Source organism: Pelodiscus sinensis, chromosome 1 (genome assembly GCF_049634645.1).
Source record: "Pelodiscus sinensis isolate JC-2024 chromosome 1, ASM4963464v1, whole genome shotgun sequence".
Classification (NCBI taxonomy): domain Eukaryota; kingdom Metazoa; phylum Chordata; order Testudines; family Trionychidae; genus Pelodiscus; species Pelodiscus sinensis.
This window is the reverse complement of record NC_134711.1, coordinates 295,985,658-296,008,736: the sequence shown is the minus strand read 5'-3', so window position 1 is coordinate 296,008,736 and position 23,079 is coordinate 295,985,658. Positions and strand designations below refer to the sequence as shown.

Sequence of the window (23,079 nt, the reverse complement as noted above, 5' to 3'; positions counted from 1 at the left end):
TTAGCAGGAAATGAATAGAGGTTAAAGAGTTGCTTTATTACAATAGAAATGTTTGCAAAGAGGGTCAGTTATGAATGCCCCAAGCTCTCTCAACCATAATTTTGGCCCAGAGGGTAAAAACGTAAGAACAACTATACTGGATCAGACCAAAGGTCCATTTAGCTGTAATCCCATCTTCCGACAGTGGCTAATGCCAGATGCCCCAGAGGGAATGAACAGAACAGGTAATCATCAAGTGATCCATCCTCTGTCATCTATTCCCAGACTCTGGCAAACAGAGGCTAAAGACATCTTCTCTGCCCACCTTGGTTAAACATTGTTGATTGATCTGTTCTCCAGGAATTTATCTAGCTCTATGTGCTCATGAGTAATGAGATCTTGAAGGATAAATGATAGAAGGAACTGTTCCCCAGGAGGTTAGACAGAGATTTTCTTAAGGCACTGAGGACTAGGCTAAGGTCCCAGCATAAAAGAGGTGGGGGAAAAAGGTTATACAAAATCTAACCGAATCTGTCAGTGATAGGATGTACAAAAACCTTTGACTTCAGTTGGTAATGAAATATGTTCCTGAGGAGAAAGTTGGGTAGGAGATATAGCTTAATTAGCACATCGGGTTTGGAAACACCTCCACTTTTACCGGTAGTTTTTCCTCATGGTGGGTTTTTCTATTGCTCGGGACTGCAGTCTTAACAGACCTTGAGGTGCTGTGATGAGAGGCTGGGGTGGGGTATAGTGCTTGATTCCTGTGTCAGGACATCTGCTGTCAGAGGAAAGTGAAGAGGCAAAACAGACACAGGAACCACGCTTTCTTCAACCTTGATTGTGCTAGTAGAGTAGTTAATGCTCCTCTTGTTTTACTTTGCTCAAAGCCATGAAGAAAGTAAGCATACTACAGGGTGTGATATCAAGGAATGAGGAGGCTGTCCCCCATCAGATTGAGACTGTAATCCTCCCTCAAGATGAAGCTCTGGCCCTATGTGTTGGATGGCATTATAAAGAGAGCTAATTCTGGGATGTACCAAAACTAAATTGCTGAGTTCCCACTCATGGTCATGGCAAAAGTGTTTGCCTGGAGAGTCTGCCAAGTCATTTTGCTGGCCCATCAGGTAGAATATTTGGGCGTTTATACGCTGAGACATACACCAGTTCCACTGCCTTATTAACTCTGCAGAGAGAGACTACTATCTTCCTCTTCCTTGATTATTTATGTAGCACATCACTCTCTTGCCCAACATTACTTTTACTGAGTGGCCGCTTATGTTGGGTAGGAAGTGATCACAAGTATAACAAACTGCCCTGAGTTAGAGAATGATTATGTGAAGTGATGTCAATTAGGAAGTCCAATAGCCTTGGTTTGTGAAATGCTGGAGATGGTCACCCTAACCCTAAAGGGGAGCATCAGTGTTGATGACCTTGTAGCAGGCTGATTGCAAAACCTCTCTTTTTAAATATGTTGTATAGCCAACTGTCAGCGTGTGGAGTACCTGTGTCATACACGTACACAGAAACACATGCATATGCCTGTAAATAAATTCATATCCTGCTGTTTGGTTTCCTGTATTTTAAATCTCAATATAATATGCATTCAGAAACACATAGATTCCACAAAGGAATTCAGAAATCCACCATAATTTTTTCTTATTTCTTTTTCCTAGAAGTATGTGTTATGTTACATTGCATATCATTGTGTTACTATTACCTTTAATAATGCCATATTCCATGTGTTCTCTGGAATGCATTTCTCTTTTCAGTGTAGTTAGAATGCACACCACAGATTTTCAGTATCCTACTGTCATCCCATGAGACATACACAGCACATCTCCCATGGTTACTAAATAATAGAGGTATATTTATGTAAACAAGTGAGCATTGATGTGTTGCTTTATGAGAACCCTGATGAGGTTCAAATACAGTTCTGCACAGAAAATCTAAGAATGAGACATTTAAGCAGATTGCACCTTCCTCTGATGCTTAATGATTTAAAACAAATTGCAGCAAACCTCCTCCTTTATTGCTGCAAAATGTTTGATTTGTAATTCCTTACTATTGCTTTTTTTACAGGTGATTATCCTGCTCCTAGGGCTGTTCTAACGGGTCATGACCATGAAGTTGTCTGTGTATCTGTCTGTGCAGAGCTGGGACTTGTTATCAGCGGTGCTAAAGGTCAGAAGTCATTTTACATTTGAAGTTTCAAAAATTCAAAGTCTCCTTCAGTGACTGTTTGTCAGTGTTCCTTTGAGCCAAGTTTAATTTAATTATCCTAAGTCTCCTCTACCAAAACATACTTTAATAGTTTCAGCAGCTGCTAACGCTGAACATTACATTTTCTATTGATACATATGACTGTCAGACACAAACACACTTGGTATATCAGAAAACATTACCTTCTATCTATTCCAGTGCACAGACTTTGGTGGAAACTCAGATAATAACACTGTACACACTCGTAGCCTGATACAAACCAGCAGGTAGAAATATAGGAAAGTGGGAAGAGCCAGCTAGGAAAGCCCCTGCCACCAAGTTAGCTGAGATATTTCAAATAAAAATTAGGCATATTTAGGTTATCCCCATTCTCCTGGGCAAGAGATTGTTGGATTGTGCTTGGGCCCATGAATAGATACAAACATGTACAATGTTGGGTTTTTAGTGAGCAGTTCTCCAAAGAAGCAGAAGCCTGGACATAGATATGCCATCTTCCATTAGAAAGTGTTGAGCCTTACGTTGAATTATTATTTGTTTCCCTATTTCTCCAATTATTTCTCTGTAGAATTTAGAGTACCCATCAATTATTAATAAAAGTACTCAAAATAACCCTTTCCTACTCACCTCTGTTACTTTATGTCTTCTCCCTTACTTCCCTTCTTCTCTTCTTCTTCTCTCCACATGATTCTATTCACTCTTCACGGGTCCCCATGCCCCATTTTTTTCTATCCCAGCTCCTTCTCCTGGATTATTCATATACCTTCTCCCCCAAATCCAAACCTCTTCCTCATCTCCTCAAGATGATGTCTATTTCGTCTGTGTCTCCTCATAGGAATTTATCTTTCCGCTAATTCCTTTGAAGGGTTGTTGCTTCTGAGGATAAAAAGGCCAGGTTGATTAATCTTTGTGCCCCATACATTCACAGTCAAGCTTGTTGGACTGATGAATTTTATGACAACTTTGAGCTCACCATTTATTTTCATAGCTGACTTTGAAACCCTAAATACAGGAAATACTATTGGGTCAGTAATTCCAATAATGGCATATAAGAAGGCTTCTGATATTAATTCTTAGCCCATAAGCCAGTTTCATAATATTTTATTGCAATTGGACTGTATCCTTTTGAATTGTATTGTTGCAAACTATTTTCCATTATAATGGTTAGGGTAGACCAATGGTCCCCAATGCAGTGCCTGCGGGAGCCATGGCGCCCGCCTGGGCATTTATGTGCACCCGCCGAATGATCTGGGCCAGCCCCGCCCCCAGCGCACAGTGCATGGGTGGCCCTGCCCCGGGCACGCGGCGCATGCTCAGCCCCGCCTCCAGATGCATGGTGTGTGAGCAGCCCTGCCCCCAAACATGTGCCACGTGAGCAGCCCTGCCTCAGATGTGCACCATGTGAGCGGCCCTGGCCCCGGGTGCCTGGCAGCCCCAAAAGGTTGGGGACCACTGGGGTGGACTATCCTCAGCTTCATTAGATGCTAGTTGAAATGTAAGGTGTTAGTAATGCAGATCTTTTTAGAGGCATTGTGCTAGATAACTCAAGACTTGCATATCAAATAAAGAGTACATCCCTGATTCATTAAAAGGAATTGGGACCTACACTGTTAGTCCCAGAAACGCACCATCAAATTCTGCTCTCCTAAGCTGTCCTGCCAATGCTTTTTCCTTAGTTATGCCAGCCCCTATGGTACATAGATTCAAGTTCTCTGGTCTGTGTTTTCTCACTGATTCCTCTTCTCAAGCTTCCCCTGCAGTTTCCCTCCTTTTCAATTTCTCTGCTTCTGTTTTTACCACAACACTGCATGGACTCAGCTCTCTTGGGAAACCTCACATGTCCCTGACTGCACCTTTCCTGTCATTCCCTTACACATTATGCTTTTTCTAGTACTTCATTTCACTGTGGTAACAGACATACAACTCCAGATAATAATGCACGAGGACATGACGAGGCAAGGAGGCAGAGTTTCTATGCATTAAATTGAGAATATTTCCCTAAGCCTACTTATGTTCTTGTTCAAACATAAACATGAGTGGTGTGTCTGCATGTTTTTAGGCCAGCATCCAAAATAAGATGATTTCCTTTATTTATCTTCTCCAGTCCGTGATGGTTCATGTGGGCTGAGAATACAGCTAGTTTGTCAGTCTACTTCTCTTTTGAGTTAATTAGTTTTTAATTGTTCTAAAACTGGGTCTATCTGTGTCTCACAATTTTCCTGCATTTCATTTACTGTTTTCAAAGTTGACAAATGGCAGTTTTAAATGATTATTTTTTTCTATGGAGGCAATGTCCAATGGCCTTAGAAATGATTCAACTTTAATTTTATTAGACTCTATATGGAAAACATAGTCCTTTTCCCAAATAATTTATAAACTGTATCCCAGATTCTGCAACAGCATCTAACTGGGCAGACCTGTGGGCCCATGTGTTGAAGTTGGCTGAAGTTAGGGGCTCTAAGCAGGTGCCTGAATCCAGTTGCTGGATCTGGGCCCATGCTCTATAAGAGAAAGATTGTGCTGCTTGTTACACTTGTGACAGACAGGTCTATTGCTCTTAGCACAGAACCTTTTTCTAGATTCCCAAAGAAATTTCCACCACTCAGACGTGGTAAAAAATTACTTAAATGGTTATTGATGAGCCCAGCACTTGAAAAGTATGTTGTTCCTTTTATACTTTTGCCACAAATGTTGACTTTTTAATGTCATGTGTTATAACACTCATTCAGTATTAAAAACTGAGTATGTTATACATCCATGGGGGGGAGAAGACCTGCAGGAACTGGCAGTGACTGCAAGAGAAACATGTGGTGACATGGCTCCCTTGTCCCCAGAGAGCTTTCTGTACCTTATACTGCTAGGGGCCCCATCTGTTTGGCTGTCTGATGGGGGGCGGAGGAGTGGGATGAATTCACATTAACAAGGGAGGGGGATGCAGCTTGACAGACTCCTGAACAGTTGGGGGGAAGAGGATGGGATGGCTTTGCAAAGATTAATTTTTAGAAAGGGGATAAAAATACTCACAAATGAAAGCAATTAATGGTCAGAGTAAATAAAAAATATTCTGCTTTTATGCTGTACCCTTTTCCTTCATTTGCCATCTGCTTTGTTGTTGTGGCAGTAGTTTCAGACTGTAAGCTCTTTAGGTAAGGGACTATGTCTTCCAGTGTTTGTATAGTAGTGCTGTAACATATACTGCATGTATGCATACTATATATAGTTTGCAACATGAACATCTGTATAATATATTTTATTGTTTTCAATGTACAGAAGGTCCTTGTCTGGTACACACAATTACTGGAGATTTGCTGAGAGCACTGGAAGGGACTGAAAACTGCTTGTACCCACGCTTAATTTCAGTATCTAGTGAAGGCCACTGCATCATCTACTATGAGCGAGGACGATTCAGCAATTTCAGCATTAATGGCAAACTCTTAGCTCAAATGGAGATCAATGACTCAACCAGGGTAAATCAAAATGCAAACAACCCTTTGACACTGCACTCCCTTTTAAAACAAATGGAATGTATTTGTAACGTTATTCAGAGAAAATAACATGCAAAATTGCTGTTCTCAGAAGATGTCATGTTCAAATAGAAATCCTCTTATGTCCACCTCAAATTAGATGTGAACCTGGCCCACCATGGGGTGGGGGAGATCAAAGGAGGCGGTTGCCCTGAGGCCCAACAATTCAAAAGGACTCAGGGTTCCCCTTTGTTGCCACCACTACTGCTTTGGGCGATACTGTGGGTTGGCTGCCCTCTGCCCTGTCCCTTCTGCCTGAGGCCCTGCCCCTTCTGGACAAAATAGATAAGGACAAATAGCTTGTGATACCAGAGGATTCCTAGAATTTAAGTTTAGACTTAAATTTCAGTGGGGAGTATGTCTTTAAAATGAAATTGTTTGAAACTAATTCCTCCTTCACTGATTGGCCAAGGTATGACTTCAGGCCCTGTTCTCCCCCTAGCACTAGAAGCAGTGTAAGGAGTTTTCTCCTCTGCCTTAGGTGTTGGTGATGGCTTCAGAGACTATAGGGCAGACACAAGTTTTTCATGCTGAACTCACGTTTTGGCACGTAAAAGCTTTGCAAGTCACAGGTGAAATTTATTTAAGTATCATTTTAAAGCGCACACGTAATTTGTTGAAGATTTGTGGCCCTTAAACTCTTTATTTTTAAGTATTTATCTTCACTTTTAACTGTGGGAAGCAACATGAAAGATCAGTCCACAGGTGAAAGCTATTTGTGGAACTCTGTTAGCTTTCTCCAGTACTAACTGAGGCTACTGCTTTTGTTTGTCCCTTTTGAAGGCCATCCTCCTGAGCAGTGACGGGCAGAATCTGGTGACTGGGGGGGACAATGGAGTTGTGGAAGTGTGGCAGGCTTGTGATTTTAAACAGCTCTATATTTACCCTGGTTGTGATGCTGGCATTAGAGCAATGGACCTGTCTCATGATCAGAGGTAAGTTGCAGCATTAGCATTAAAATGATCCCAGTAAATGTTAAAGAGAACTATTAATACTGTTCCCTTGGCGTTAGAGTGTTGAAGCAGTGATATATATATTTAATTTAAAATAAATGATACAAATATGCTCTCAGTTATTTCTTATTGATCTAGCTGAATAGGCATTTTAGGCTCTGATCCTGTAGGTGCTTATACATGTGCATTAACTTTAAGCAGACATGCAGTCTCATGCACCTGTTCCTCCCTTATTGTAAATAAGGACAGTTACTCTGACTTCATCTGAAATGCACTGATTTATGGAAGTCAAGGATCTGGATTGATTGCCTATGCATGCGTGTTTACAGGATCAGGGCCTGAGTGAGGATCAGGGCCAGTCCAAGAATATGTGAGCCCGGTCTCTGAATCTCCTATTTTAGTGTGATTAAAATGTAAGCCCTAATGATGTATTTATGATGGCATGTGAGTGGGCTTAGTTTTTTCATCATTTGTCAGTATGGTGTTTGTCAGCAAAACTCACACTTATGAAACACGAAAAGTCCCATTTTAAAACCATTTCAGCATATTTTTCTTATTGTTTTTAGAGTTTGTAAACTGTGTACCACTGTTTGATACAGCACCAAAAATAACCATACATCAAATGCCTACTCAGTTTGTTTGTATATCGTTTGGTGTTCTGAAATAAGATTTCTGTCTCAGGATATGTCAACACAGGTACTTTCATCACTAAAACTTTTGTTGCTCAGGAGTGTGAATCTAACCCCCAAATGACAAAAGTTCTAGCAACAAAAAGTACTGGTGTGCTCCCTCTCCTGAAGCTACTCTCCCGATGATAAAGTGCAGCCACAAAGCAGACCTTACAACAGCACAGCATTGTGAGGTGTCCTGTGTAGGCATAGCCTCAGATTTAGTCAAATCCAAACAAACTTACAGAATGAGACTTATTTACTCTTAGAATTCTGCCATTTTATATTGCAGTACTGTAAAGTGTTCTAAACCTCTCTTTTACAATTAACAAATATAGATTTGTTTACTAGATTAATTTCTCTAACTTCTGGTTCTAATACTGGGTTCTGATACCCCATTTCAGCAATGAACATAAGCTCATGCTTACTTTCATTACATGATTATTCTCAGTTAAGTGGGAACTGAGAGAATGCATTTTGTAGTGTTTAGTATCATTTGGTTAACATCCAAGATCCAATTGTAGGATGCATGTAAGAAGAACTCAGGCTCACAATTGAAACTAGAAATTCATTGTCATTATTTCTTCTAAAGAAAGAAACTAGGAGCATATTCAGTATGAAATTGTTTAAATACACCTAATTAGTGCAATGTTTATATATGACTCTCAAAGAGAAACCCCTGTGCTGTTACTATCTTTAATATTAAGCATAAGCTGAAGTTTTAGAAAGTTAAAGGATGACTAATGGTAAAAAAATGTAACAAATCCAGCACCTACAGTCCATCTTTTTACCTTTTTCAGAACTCTGATTACTGGCATGGCTTCTGGTAGCATTGTAGCTTTTAATATAGATTTTAATCGGTGGCATTATGAGCATCAGAACAGATACTGAAGCTGAATGAAGAACTGAAAGCCAAGATAAAGCTGAGAGCACAAGTGCTACAATGAAAGGCATAATATCTGGTGGAAAAACATGTCTGCATTGACCTCCGTTGTACATTCCATTACACCCAGCAATAGCTGTACATTGTAGTCAGCAACCATTTTATTTTGTGTGTTTTTTTCACAACTGAACACCAGCTGCTGAGAAGCAAGCTCGTATCATGTAAATTATATGAATTAGGAGATGTTTTGGTAATTATTTCATATATCTTTGTTTATTGAGAAAAGATAGTAGGATGCGCCACAAGAGACTTTTGAAAACTCTGAGGAACCTTGTGTCCAGTTGTTACGATGTTTAGTCTGTGAAACTAACATGCATCCCATTTCCAGTCTCTTTTCAAGCTGAGAAAAAATATGTTTGATACTTTGTACATCAGATGCACATCTTAACTTTGAAGGGATACTTTTGTAAAAGTAAAACCTTGTATAAAGAACAAAAATGTTTCTTAATTTTATTGTGGAGTTACAACTTGCATGTACTTTAAACCTGATGTCTTGATGGAACAGGGGTATTCACACAATTAAACTGGAGATCTGTCTAAGGGTACAGCTTGTGTTAAAGGATTGAATTTGGGTGCAATAGGTAATTTTGACATTTTCACCAAAATACGTTTTTCACTTTTTAAATCTAAACTCATTCTCTTCCAAGTGGAGTTCATGAAGCATTTGGATAAGAAGCCATCATTTGCCATACTTATACAATTAAAGTTAAATTCTTTACTTTTAAACTTATGGACAAGTCAGAAAGAGAGGGTAGTGGAAAGGTTCTGATTTTCATTATATCCTCAAGAGTCTTGTAATGCCCTATAGTGCTTAATGACTCCCAACACAGCAAAAGTGCTATACTTCTGGATTCACCACATTTGGCATATGGTCCACTGAGGTAACAGAGGAGCCTCAGTTACATTTTTCTCTTATTTTTCCTCTGCATAGCTTGATTTGTTTAACAACCTTAGCTTTAGTGCAAAGATAAGTTATTATTTTATATTCTTTTAGCTTCTTCTGAAAATCTCACAGGAAGTCACATTCTCAGCCTAAGGCACTTCACATTTTACAATACTGTAATGATGACTATCAGAATAATTTTTCACACATTGTACTGATCAAATTATACACCCAGGGGTATATACACTTTACTTCATGTTTCTTCTTTGTATATTTGGTGACTGTATTGTCATAGATGTACATATTGTGTCGGTAGGGCTATGAGGCATGTAACAGGAATGTAATTTTCTCAGAATTTACACTCACTTGCAGTCATTTATTTAAAATGATAATGGATTCTTTGTATTGGCACTTTGCACCAGAAACATATCATTATTTATTGATGTGATTACTTATTTGTTCTCCACCTTGTATTAGTAAGTTTTAGCACTGAATTCCTTCTTCATTGTTGTTTGTATTTATAAGATTCTGGAATCATGGGGAATCAACGTAATGATTAAGTTATTCATCACCAGTCTGTAAGCAATATCTTGAGTTTGTAGCTTAGAATTGGGAGAATACTGAACATCTGGAAGACAAGTTCATTTCATCTTGAGATCATGGTGAAATATTTTGGATATATAAATTCCTTAAGCTATTGTAACCATGTTTTATTGCAAAGATGTAAAATATGCCAGATGTGTGTGAGTTGGAAATCCAAAAAAGAAAAATAAAATATGCAAAGAATTCAGTGATTGTTTGGTTTTTTATTTAATTGAATTTTCACCAAAAATATCCACATATTCATGGGAATAAATAATAGTTTTAAGAAATGTTCTATAATATAACCAATGTGTATAAAAGTGGTTCTCTTAGAGGTTGTGGTCTCATTCTCTGACGTGTTTGTCAGAACTATAGATACACAGTTTGATTTGTAATCCTTTAGATTACCAATGCATAAAGAGAAAATATTAAAATCTTTCTGAACAGCAAAAGGGAAAAATAGAAGTGTTTGAAGAAAGTAAACGTCTGATTAAAAATCTCCTGTCATTTGGATTATTGTGAGCAATTACCATGCAGTTCGATGGGCCTCTACTCAGATGTCTAGGTCTAGTCAAGGCCATGTTGGTCTCTCTCAATAACTGGCTGCATAAAAGCAGTAGACAACTGTAACGGTCAATAATTTCAGTGTACATCAATATCTCTATCTCCCTTCATCAAAATCTTTCAATGAATTATCTATGTAAACTAAAGTCATGTGAAAAACCTTAATAAAACAAAGTGTATGTTTGTGGAAGTTGTCCTATATCGCTGCTTTAAAAAGTTGCTTGATCTTTCTAAGGCTGGTTTTTTTTTAATTGTGGTAACCTTCTACAGGTTTAACCTCTCCAGTCTGGCCACCCTCAGGATTTCACCAGTACCAAACCATAGAATTTGCCAATCCACGGGAGATCAGTATTATCTAGCAGCATTACCGACACTTTCACCTCTTACTGGGCTCTTAGAAGACATTTAGGGGTAAATTAGAACTAAATAACAGCACAGGACTGAAAGCCAGGACTGGTGGCTGTCAACAAACTTTATGGGACTCTGAAAAACTTCGCTACACCCATGATAAGTGGATATCCAGTTACCTAAAATCATGAGGGACCAGAGAGTGTTGGACTAGAGAGGTTCAACATGTAGTTACATGAACACAAAAGAATGCTCAAAATCACAGTCCCTGCCATCAAATAAAAGAAGTCATCTGCATTTTTATATTTTGTTTACTGAGAGGAGTCCTTAGAAAATACTTCAGCTTTACAGCTACTCGACATTCTGACTTAATGATTTCTTATTAATGTTGCTACATGAAGACTGTCAGTGTTGGATTAGGAGAGATCTATTTAAAATAATAAAAACATTTTCATGGTCAGAGTCAGAATGTGTCATTGGGAGGAAACTGATCAAACAAAAGACCATCCAACAATAACTATTACTGTTACAGCAGTGCCTAGAAATGCTACTAATTTAGAAGGGAAGTATGGATCCTGAAAGACCATCCAAATGGGGCCAGAGACAAAGGAGTTTCACAAACAGGTGGGAAAAGGGTAATGCTAAGAAAATTTACAAGATTACATTATTTCTGATTCAATGTATTGTGTTGCTTTGGTTTTTAACCTCTCTCTATTTTTTCCATTTCTTAAAAAGCCTTCTTTTGTCATTGATGACTTGCCCTCTTCCTGTTGCTTTGCTTTTTTTAATACATACCCACATTTTATAAAATGTAACCCTTCTGGAACGTGGTGCTGGCAACAATAAGGGCCCGGTTCCTTATTTAGGGGTTCCTCTTAACGATACAAAACAAAAACAGCTTGAACCTCACCCACTAATCTGGGAAAACTAAACACCACTCCTGGGTGCCTCTAAGAGGCAAAATGTCCCACTCATGAGCACTGAGTCAGTGTATAACAAAGGAAAACTTCTATTAAAAGGAAAGGGAGCCCATCCTTAATTTGGGGAATAACCACAATCATGATTTGAAAGCATGTAACCATAAGCAAATATTCACTCCACAAGTACATTGGGCAGCATTCTCTGCTGACTCACATTAGACTTTTACACTGCATTGTCAGAATGTCCCTTTAACACCCCACTTCCTTTTCCCTCTGCACCCCAGTGAGGTGGTGGTTCTTGGTTGGCAAGGACCCAGAATTCAGAAGAGAGTTCATGTGGGATCACCTCTCAGCTATGAAAGGGGGAAGGACACATCAAGCAATGCTGCCACTGCCTCTGCAACTCTTTTACTGTTACTATCGCTGCTGTTGTAATCACCACTGCTTGCCACTCACTGCCACTCTGAGAAGCCACCACTTAGCTCAGCTATTAGCATTTTCACTGTGCAGGGGGGACTTCCATACCCCTAATAATTTTCTTGCCCTTTCTGAACAAGTAGGAAGGAGTATGGCAGAAAGGTATCTAGCGGTTATAGTGGACCACAATCTGAATATGAGTCAACAGTGTGATGCTGTTGCAAAAAAAAAGCAAACAGGATTCTAGGATGCATTAACAGGTGTGTTGTGAGCAAGACACAATAAGTCATTCTTCCGCTCTACTCTGCACTGGTTAGGCCTCAGTTGGAGTATTGTGTTCAGTTCTGGGCACAGCATTTCAAGAAGGATGTGGAGAAATTGGAGAGGGTCCAGAAAAGAGCAACAAGAATGATTAAAGGTCTAGAGAACATGACCTATGAAGAAAGGCTGAAAGAATTGGGTTTGTTTAGTTTGGAAAAGAGAAGATTGAGGGGGGACATGATAGCAGTTTTCAGGTATCTAAAAGGGTGTCATAAGGAGGAGAGAGAAAACTTGTTCATCTTGGCTTCTGAGGATAGAACAAGAAGCAATGGGCTTAAACTGCAGCAAGGGAGGTTTAGGTTGGACATTAGGAAAAGGTTCCTAACTGTCAGGGTAGTTAAACACTGGAATAAATTGCCCAGGGAGGTTGTGGAAACCCCATCTCTGGAGATATTTAGGAGTAGGTTAGATAAATGTCTATCAGGGATGGTCTAGACAGTATTTGGTCCTGCCATGAGGGCAGGGGGCTGGACTCGATGACCTCTCGAGGTCCCTTCCAGTCCTAGTATTCTATGATTCTATGAACCTTTTCCAATTCCAAGATATTTTTTGAAATGGGACAACGACATCTGCATACAGTATTCAAGATGTGGGCCTACCGTGCATTTTTATGGAGGCAATATGATATTTACTGTCTCATTTGCTATCCCTTTCTTAATGTGTCCCACCATTCTGTTCACTTTCTTGGATGCACATTGCACAAAAATTGAGGCTTTTTTTCAGAGAACTATCCACCATGATGCCAAGATCTCCTTTTTAAGTGGTAACAGCTAATTTAGCCCCTCCCCCAAGGTCCCCATTTTATATGTACAGTTGCACATTGGAAAACATAATACCATTACTTTGCATTTATCAACACTAAATTTCATCTGCCATTTTGTTGCCCAGTCGCCCAGTTTTGTGAGGTCCTTTTGCAGTTCTTGCAGTCTGCATTGAACTTTACTGTCTTACATAGTTTTGTATTCTCTGCAAATTTTTTCACCTCGCTGTTTACCCCTTTTTCTGCTATTTACCTCTCTCCATTCTGAAACTGTGAATTCATTCTTACCCTTTGTTTCACCAGTTACCAGGCTATAAGACCTTCCCTCTTATTCTGTGACAGCTTAGTTTGCTTCAAAGCATTTGGTGAGAGACCTTATTAAAGGATTTTGGAAAATCTACATACATTATATCTAATGGATCCCCCTTGTCCATATGCTTGCTGACCCACCAAAAGAATTCTTGTAGATTGGTGAGGCATGATTTCCTTTTACAAATACAATGTTTACTCTTCTCTAACAAATTATGTTCATCTATATGTCTGACAATTTTGTTCTTCACTATAGTTTCAACCAATTTGTCTCATATTTAAGTCAAGCTTATTTATGTCTAGTTGCTCTAGAGCTCTGTTTAAAATTTGGTGTCACATTCTCCAGTCATTTGGTACAGAAACTGATTCAAAGGTTAGGTTACAGACTACATTTAGTAGATCTCCAATTTCGCATTTGAGTTCCTTCAGTACTCTTGGGTAAATATCATTTGGATTTGATGGCATATTACAGTTTAGTTTATCAGTTTATTCCAACACATTCTCTAATGACACCACAATTCCTCAAATTTGTCATTTACAAAGTTCCCCAAATATGTGACCTAAAAATGGCTTAGGCTTAGAAATCTCCCTCACATCCTCAGCTGTGAAGACTGATGTGAAGAATTCATTTAGTGTCTTCCCAATGGCCTTTTCATACTGAGTGCTCTTTTAGCATCTCAATTGTCCAGTGGCTCCACTGGTTGTTAACACTTTTCCTGCTTCTGATGTAAGCAGGAATATTTTTTTGCTATTACCTTGAGTTGTTGACTAGCTGTTCTTCACATTCTTTTTTGGCCTTACTAAGTATATTTTTACATTTCATTTGCCAGAGTTTGTTTCTTTCTATTTTCCTCGCTAGGATTTAATTTCCACTTTTAAAGGAGGCCTTTTTGTCTTTCACTGATTCTTTTACTTTGTTGTTTGGCCACGGTGGCATTTTTTATAATTGTTTTTTGTTTCCTGATCATGGTATTGTGTTGAGTTTTTTAGATTTGGGATATACATTTAAGTTGAGCCTCTATGATTGTGTTATTAATATGGTTCCATGCAGCTTGCAGAGATTTCACATTTGACATTGTACTTTTTAATTTCTGTTTAATGAATCATCTCATTTTTATATACTTCCCCTTTCTGAAATTAAATGCTACAGTGTTGTGCTGCTGTAGTGTAATTGCCACCATAGGGGTGTTGCATTGAATTATACTACTATTACCAGTTGGTCCATCTATAGTCACCTCTTGAACCAGGTCCTGTGTGCTGCTTGGGACTAAATCAAGAATTGCCTCTCCTCTTGTCGAACCCCCTGTCAACTCACAGGGCCAGGGCCCAACAGGGTAGTGGATTTGCTTCAAGACAGAGTCGATTAGGAATAGTTGCTTTTATTAATCTCACTGCGTGACTACTATTACAGGCTTAATACTGCCAGATGTTACACAGCTACTGTGAAATAATACATCAATAAGCACAGCAGTGCAATGCATAAAAATGAGCAACAGGCACTTGGAAATGCTTACGCCCCTTCAGTCTGTGGGGAGTCCCGTTCCAGTCACCTCACACCAGGCCATAGTGTATGTGGCTCCAGCTCGTGGGGGGGATCCAGGGCACCCTTTGAGGTCTAAGTCCCTGGTAAGACTCAGTGGGCATGAGACTCCCTACACTAGTTATATACTACAGTTATTTTCCGGGTGTGCACGTACCTGGCTCAATGCCTTTCTTATCACTCTTATGAGCTGATACCGAGATCAAACTTGTTTACCTCTTAGTAGTTTTCCAGCTCAAGGCATAGGTTAAAGCTGATAAAGCCCAACTGCTATTTGGGCTTGCAGGGTCCCAGTATATGCTAAGCTGGGTACAGCAAGGATGGAAACTTCCATCCCAGGCCTGCTAAGCTGCTGGATCCACATATGACTTTTGTGTCACACTCCGCATTATTTTTTAAGGTTTTTTTTTTTTTTTTTAATTTTTATAGCCTCTCTAATCTCCCTGAGCGTTTCACAATCACTATCACCATCCTGGTCAGGAAGTCGGCGGTATATCTATACTCCTATATTCTTATTATTAGAACATGGAATTATTATCTATAGAGATTCCATGGTAGCTAGTGAGTCGTTCAGTAACTATCAGTATTAGGATCTTTGTCCAAAATCCAACCATTTCTGGGGCAGTAACAGAAGCACACCTTTTCCTTTAAGCCAGTAAGGGAAGAAAAAAGTGAAGACACCTCGTTTTTTAACCCTTGGAAAGACTAGTTAGACCCAATTTATTGAAAACACTTTAGACGAATAATCATTATGCTGTCAGGGATTGTCACAGACTGTAAAGCCAAAAACACTGCCTGTGAACAGTTGTTATGGAGAATGCATGTTATAATATACTACAGCACTGCTGACAAGAAAGCAGGGTGTTTGAAGCAAGCCTAGGACAGCCAAGGATAATAGCATCTGGAACAGACACATGAAGATAAGGGCTGACTTTTGATCACATCAAGAGACCCTAATACATATAAATAACATAAAGGAGATTCATGCACACAAGTTTTAATTAACAACCTTGCTATGTGGTTTACACCCACGATTTTTCAATCCATTAATTGTAGCACAGTTGCTGATAGTATTATTCAGTTATTAATACACATTGAAAACTAGCTAGCTAGCTACACTAAAACACACACATTTATGATTGAATTGGCCTCATTAGCATTAGTCCATATGGAAATGTAACACTCTCAACTTTGTATGTATGTATATATTCCTCCCAAACTGAAGTTTCCACTATATCTTCCCAGTGGGTTACAGTCCATGGAAGTTTATGCCCAGATAAATTTGTTACTGTTTAAGGTGCCACCGGATTCCTCATTCTTATTTATTAACTTATGTATCTTGATAATATAATCTACCACTCCAGCTGCATTTCTTACCAATTTCCTTCATTTTATTTCAGTTTTTCATTTCTTTGCAGTGAATGTTGGTAGAGCAATGTCTTCCGGTCCCTATGCTCAGAAACAAAATAGAGCAGCTTCAAATCCTTTCATATCGTGGTCCTAATCTTGTGCACACAGATCCTGAGCCCCATTGGTGACAGTGAGGTTCTGCCCAGTGGAGGAGCCCATCCACACAGAGGAAATTGCAGTAGTTGATCATTCAGTGCTACACCCCACCAGTCATGTCACAATTCCATGGTATGGCTGATAGGCTGCACTGAAAGAATTTGTTTTGATTTACCAAAGGCCATGAGGACCTAGATCAGCAAGGTACTTAAGTGGGTAAAGTCCCACCAACTTCTGTGGGACATCTCCTTAGCCTAATTGTACAACTGTGAAAGGACCTTGTAGAAATGGACCCTAGGCCTTTTTGGGGAATGTGTCTGAATCAAGTTTGAAACCTCTGTTTTTGCTGTGGCCATTTTAAACGTGTTTTAAATGTCCTTTTCAATGATTCATCCCCCTGCAGACCCCACATGCACTTTGCCATCCTCCACATGGCTGAAAGGCATTCTCAACTTTTCATAAAAATCCAACTGCAGCTAAAATCATGCATTATTCAAAAAATGAAAGCCTGTGAAAACTAAGGAATAGACTGTAAACTACATTGTAATCTTTGCTCTGAAAGATACCCAGTAAATGTGCACTAAAATAGTCCTAGAAAAGAATTTCACAATCATCAATACATTTTAGGCTGAAATCAAATGTATTTTTAAAAGGAACATTGTAATCAAGATTTTTTCATTCAGTCTTCAGTGAGATATTCTAGAGCAGGGGTGGGCAATAATTTTTGACTGGGGGCCACTTCAGAAATGTTTTAAATGTCCTGGGCTGCCCTGGAAGGGGTGGGGGCCTCAGGCCGAAGGGGCAAGGCCAGGACACTTCTGTGCTTCCCCCCACACAGACCCTGATTGATTTGGGGCTGAGGGAGTACACAAAGTCTTTGCTTCCCTCCCCCCACCCCCCAAGAGAGAACTGCCAGCTGTTCTCAATAGCTGGTGTTTCCCTCTAGGTGCCCATGCCCCTGGCAGTGGGAGGAGACTTTGTGTGCTCCACGCTGGTGCCCCCAGGTCAGTCAGGGCCTGGGAAGGGAGAGCACGTGAAGTCTCTTGCTCCCTGCCCCTGCTCTGCAAGGGAGCACCGCGCTTACAGTCAACCACCAGCAACTGGCAGTTGACTTTAAGTGCTGAGCTCCTTTCAGGGCCGGAGGAGACTTCATGTACATCAACATTCCACATGAAGGCAGATTCCAGGCACACCATCCCTGATGACAGCACTGCACACCTAGTAACAGAGCTCTGCGACTTTGTCCTCACCCACAACTACTGTCAATTCGGAGACAATTTGTATCTTCAAGTCAGCGGCACAGTCATGTGCACCCTCATGACACCACGATATGCCAACGTCTTTATGGCTGACCTTGAACAATGTTTTCTCAACTCTAGCCCCCTAGCACCTTTACTCTACTTATGCTACATCGATAACATCTTCATCATATGGACCCTTGGAAAGAGACCCTTGAAGAATTTCAGAAGGATTTCAACAACTTCCATCCCACTATCAACCTCAGCCTGGATCAGTCCACATGAGAAATCCACTTCTTTGACACTACACTACAATTAAATGATGGACAAACTTCCACCACCCTATACCGGAAATCTACCGACCTCTACACTTACCTCCATGCCTCTATCTTCCATCCCAGACACATTTCTCAATCCATTGTATACAGCCAAGCCCTAAAATACAACCGGATTTACTCCAATCCTACAGACAGAGACAAAAACCTACAGGATCTATATAGAGCAGTCCTAAAACTGAAATACCCACCTGAAGAAGTGAAAAAAACAGATCGACAGAGCCAAAAAAGTACCCAGACACGAACTATTTCAAGACAGACCCAAAAGAGAAAAAAACAGAATTCCACTTGTCATTACATACAGTCCATAACTCAAACTCCTCCAACACATTATACGCAATCTACAACCTATCCTGGAAAATGACCCCTCACTCTCAGAGGCCTTGGGGGAAAGTCCAATTCTCACTTACAGATAACCTGCTTAATCTGAAACAAATTCTTTCCGGTAACCACGCAACACAGCTACATCATAAGCGTCAAGGACCCACCCCTGCAATCAGCCCTGGTGCTAAGTCTCCCTGCACATCTACACAAGTGTTTTCATCACTGGACCCAATCACATCAGCTACCAAATCAGAGGCTCATTTAACTGCACATCTACTAATGTGATCCATGCCCTCAAATGCCAGCAATGCCCCACTGCACTGTATATCGGCCAAACTGGGCAGTCTCTACGGGAAAGAATGAATAGACACAAATCATATATCCGAAAAGGCAACACACAAAAACCTGGACACTCATTAATGGAGCTCCAAGTTGCTGTTTTGTTTCAGACCAATTCCACAAGCTAATACACAAGAAGGATTGGAGCTTAACTTCATTCACAAGTTTAATTCTTAGGCTAATGGTTTGAAATGGGATATGGGATGGCTCGCACATTATCAACCAACCAAACCATGAAGATGCTAATGGTTCTTGATGTCTGTGTAGAATCTGGTGTTGGTCATCTTCCTTTCCAAGTGTTAACTAATGGTTCTTATCAGCCTCTTGTAACTATTTAGTCTTTAGCCTAGTCTTCAATCTCCCTGGACACACAATTGCAGATCTAAAGGTAGCCATCCTGCAGCAAAAAAACTTCAGGACCAGACTTCAAAGAGAAACTGCTGAGCTACGGTTCATCTTCAAGTTTGACACAATCAACTCAGGATTAAACAAAGACTGTGAATGGCTAGTTAACTACAAAAGTAGCTTCTCCTCTCTTGGTATTCACACCTCTAGATCAGCTACTAGAAGTGGGCCACATCCTCCCTGATTAAATCCACCTCGTCATCTCTAGCCTGATTCTGGCCTGAATATTTATACCTGCCTCTGGAAATTTCCACTACATGCATCTGACGAAGTGGGTCTTTGCCCACGAAAGCTTATGCTCCAACACTTCGGTTAGTCTATAAGATGCCACAGGACTCCTCGCCGCTTATTTAGTCTTTGAGATGCTAGTAGACTAATTGTTGTTTCTTAAGTTTTTCCTGTTACAGACTCACTCAGCTATCCCTCTGAAGCTTATCTGCTCACTGTCTTTTTTTCTTCCTCCCCTTCAATTTTTTTTCTTTCTCTCCCCCTTCTTTCCCTTATTTATTCTTGGATCTGGACATCCAATACTCCGGTCATCTGAAGAAGTGGGTTGTGCCCATGAAAGCTCATGATACCATCTACATGTTTTGTTAGTCTTTAAAGTGCTACCAGACTATTTGTTGTTTTTTAAGTTTTTCCTGTCACAGACTAACTCGGCTACCCTTCTGAAGATTCCAATTAATGTATATTATAATTGATAAAAAACAAGAAAGGCAGTGATTTTTCAATAATAGTGTGCTGGTGAGACTTTTGTACCTCTATGTTTGATTTTTTTAAGCAAGTAGTTTTTAATTGAGGTAAAACTTAGGGCTTCCCAAGATAAATCTGACTCCTGAAAAGGGGTACAGCTGTCTGGAAAGGGAGAAAGCCACTGTCCTTCCCCACCTTTCATTGTGCTACACAGCATAAACTCTTACAGGGAAACAGAAAGCCTTGAATACATGGGTCTTGGCACATAAGTCAAGGATGTCACTATTTACAGCTGTTGTGTTCCAGTTCAGATTTCATATTGACATGTTATGCTAATGATTTGGGATTTCAGGTGTTTTAAAACAAACAATATAAAAGTGAAAAGGAATTGCATAATGGTAAGCAAAAATACATATTAGAGTGGGGTACATTGAAATGCAGAATGTCTTTTGAGTAAGGACAGCATGGAAATAAATTAAGAAGTAAAGTAGATTTTCATTATAATAATTTACTTTCAAATCATACAGTGATAGGAAAAACAGGAAAAGACAGCCCTGGTAACAGACAACTTCATTTCCTGCCCCGTCACCTGGCCTCATCAGAATTATGTACTTTAAGTTCCCTGTCACATGACAGAGGTCAGTACTCATCCGCTCCAGTGGTTACTGTTACATGTGCGCACTTTCCATGTAAGGATCATTGAGTTCTCCACAAGTGAATTTTAAGCCTCACAGTTCTTGTGTGAGGTAGGGAAATATACCATTGTGCCTCTATTACTACTAAAACCCTGCTTATCTCAAAAGCTGCTACTAAAATAGTGCCATGAAAAAAAGGAACTGAATATACAGGAAGACAAAACATTGTCCAAAACTAGAAGGAAAAGATCATTGACAGCTGACCAAATTCTACTTTGCTAAGTCCCTCCCCAAACTATAGCCATCAAGCTTTATAGCCTGTGCCTGGTTTACAGAAAAGCCCACTCCACAAAAGATTGTTCTGAGCAACGACTGCTGGTGTTATCAGCATGGTTAGAAACACACAAGAGATGTACTTTGAGAAAAAAGAAATGCATCTGAAAGTATTAGGAATGCAGATGACCTGCACGATACTGTTGGAAGTACAGAGGGAGTACTCCATCTCAGTTGTCTCCCTCCCCTGCTAAGAGGGGCACCTTTCCTCCTCTCCCTAGCTCAGTGGATAGCTTTCATTGATAGCTTTACAAATGTTGGAAGCTTTCAGGATTGGGCCAGTGTTGTCTTCATATATTTCTTTAACACTTTTAGGGTGCTTCTGCACAGCACTCTTTGCTTGAAATAAGCTATGCAATTTGTGCGATGCAAATTACTTAGCTTATTTCAAGTGCATTTCGAAATAGCTTATTTTGCAATTTGGTACTGTCACTACAGCACCAAATTTCAAAATAACTCACTATTCCGAAATTCCCCTTAACCCTCTTGGAATGAGGGTTACCAGGACTTCGGAATAAGCTTCCTGTTATTTTAAAATCTATTTCGAAATAACGGGCTGCTTCAATAGATGCAGAATAGCTATTTCAGGATACTTCCAGTGTCCCTAAATAGCTCCACAGTGTAGACGTATCCTTAGCGTCCCTACGTTTAAAGGAGGGGGCTTAGCTGCTTCTTCTCAGTTCTCAGAGGCATCATCGAGGTGTCCTCTGTCTGGGATGCTGTATGCTCTTAGTTTAAAGCCATTCCTTCACCTCCCCAAAGGCCGTCTGATTGGCCTTTCTGTGTTGGGGTGCTGAATTCTCCCCTGGTTCATCTGTTGGGCTATGTTGATGATAGGCCAGTTTTTACCAAATCGTACAGTGACATGCAGACATGTTTACAAGTGTATACATGGGCAAGAGCTGCCCACATTAACTAGGCAAAGAGCAATTTGAACTTCCTGGGCTGCTGACAGTGTAGCAATCTCCCTTTGTTGCCCCCAAAATTGCAGTGGGACACCTCTGGGATTAAGGTGCTGCAAGCTTTTTTCAGAGTTGATCAAAATATGCTAAGGAACTGCGAAGGGGCAGAAGAGGAGGTACAAGCCACCTGCAGAAGTGGCTCTGGTGCCTTGGACTATCCTCAATCTGACAGCCCCAATGTTGTGGTGCCAGCTACTGTATCTGATCCTCCCACAGGCTTTTTGGCCTGGGCTCAGAGGCACATTAACAGTTATCACTGGTTGTGTCCTTCTTTGGTGGTCCTGCCATTAGGTGAAGGGGATCAGGGGAGCATTGATTTAGTCAGCCAGGTGGCAGCATTTTGCCTCCAATCTGATCAGCAATTGCTGTACTGACTCCTTGCGGGCCTGGAAGTCCCTTGCTTTTTCTTTCTCAATTATGCAAGGGGACGGGGAGATGAGCTTTGACTCACACCTATTTTTGTTGGCACCTGGCTGGTGGCAGAGTCCACATTCACCTCCATTTCTGTAATGGTCATTGTAAAGCCTGGTGATTGCTGCCAGGCATTAAAATGCAAGAAGAGGCATTTTCCAATTCACAGCTCTTGGAAGAGCCATTGGTTTTGAACCCATTTTCCAGCTGAAGCTCTCCTCTCCAGGAGCCTGTTTCCTGCCTTTATGCTGACTGGGTTGTCCAAGGTGGCCCACTTGATTGTTCCTAGATGGTCAAGCTGGATGTCAGTGGCAGCTCTTGCTGTTCAAACCTGAGTCTGATGGATGCACTTTTTGTGCAATGTCCTGTCAGAATTACAGGCGACGTTCCCTCAGTGAGCTCCTCATCCCAAAAAGTCTCTGCCCAGATTTTTCTTCCAGGGGGGACCCTGTGTTCACTTCCCTTCTCATCTCCCACAGGATCCTTGTGCAGCCAGACAGATTGTTGTCCTGGAAGGATTTCCATTTGCCATCATAATGAAGAAGCAGCTCTGTGGCAGGTGTGTCAAATGGCAGCATTATGCCTCCCTCACAGATCTCCCTGACACAGCCCAGAGGATGCTCCTGTTCTTGGGTGCGGACATGTCTCCAGTTTGACCAATGTGATCAGGGGCAGATGAGAGTTTTGCAGGGCCCAGGGTGTGGGGCCTATTGAAGTGCAGGGTCCGGGGCAGCACAATTTCGCACATGCACCACGGCCACAGCCGACAGGTAGTAGCGTGTGTGCAGGGCTATTGAAGCACGTGGCCTGGGGCAGCTGTCCCACCAACCCTGCCCTATATCCGCCGCTGAATGCGATACAAACCTTCTCCTAAATGCTCCCATGATTTTCAGTGGAAGATAATGCATAGCACTGTCGCAACCAAATGTTGTGGGCAGCTCTGAAATGTCTGCACAGAGCCCCTTCT

The 23,079-nt window shown here is 40.7% G+C and overlaps 1 protein-coding gene across 15 annotated transcripts in view; it reads left to right on the top strand.

The window, feature by feature from the left end:
* Positions 1-9,960, top strand: part of NBEA (neurobeachin) — a 748,692-nt gene extending 738,732 nt beyond the window's left edge. For all 15 annotated transcript variants that reach the window (XM_075919184.1, XM_075919178.1, XM_075919179.1 and 12 more), the window contains 4 exons: positions 2,062-2,163; positions 5,470-5,666; positions 6,507-6,658; positions 8,145-9,960. In XM_075919184.1, the coding sequence (XP_075775299.1) occupies positions 2,062-2,163; positions 5,470-5,666; positions 6,507-6,658; positions 8,145-8,235 (542 nt within the window). In that variant the 3' untranslated portion in view covers positions 8,236-9,960. The remainder of the gene's footprint in view (positions 1-2,061; positions 2,164-5,469; positions 5,667-6,506; positions 6,659-8,144) is intronic.
* The last annotated feature ends 13,119 nt before the right edge of the window (positions 9,961-23,079 follow it).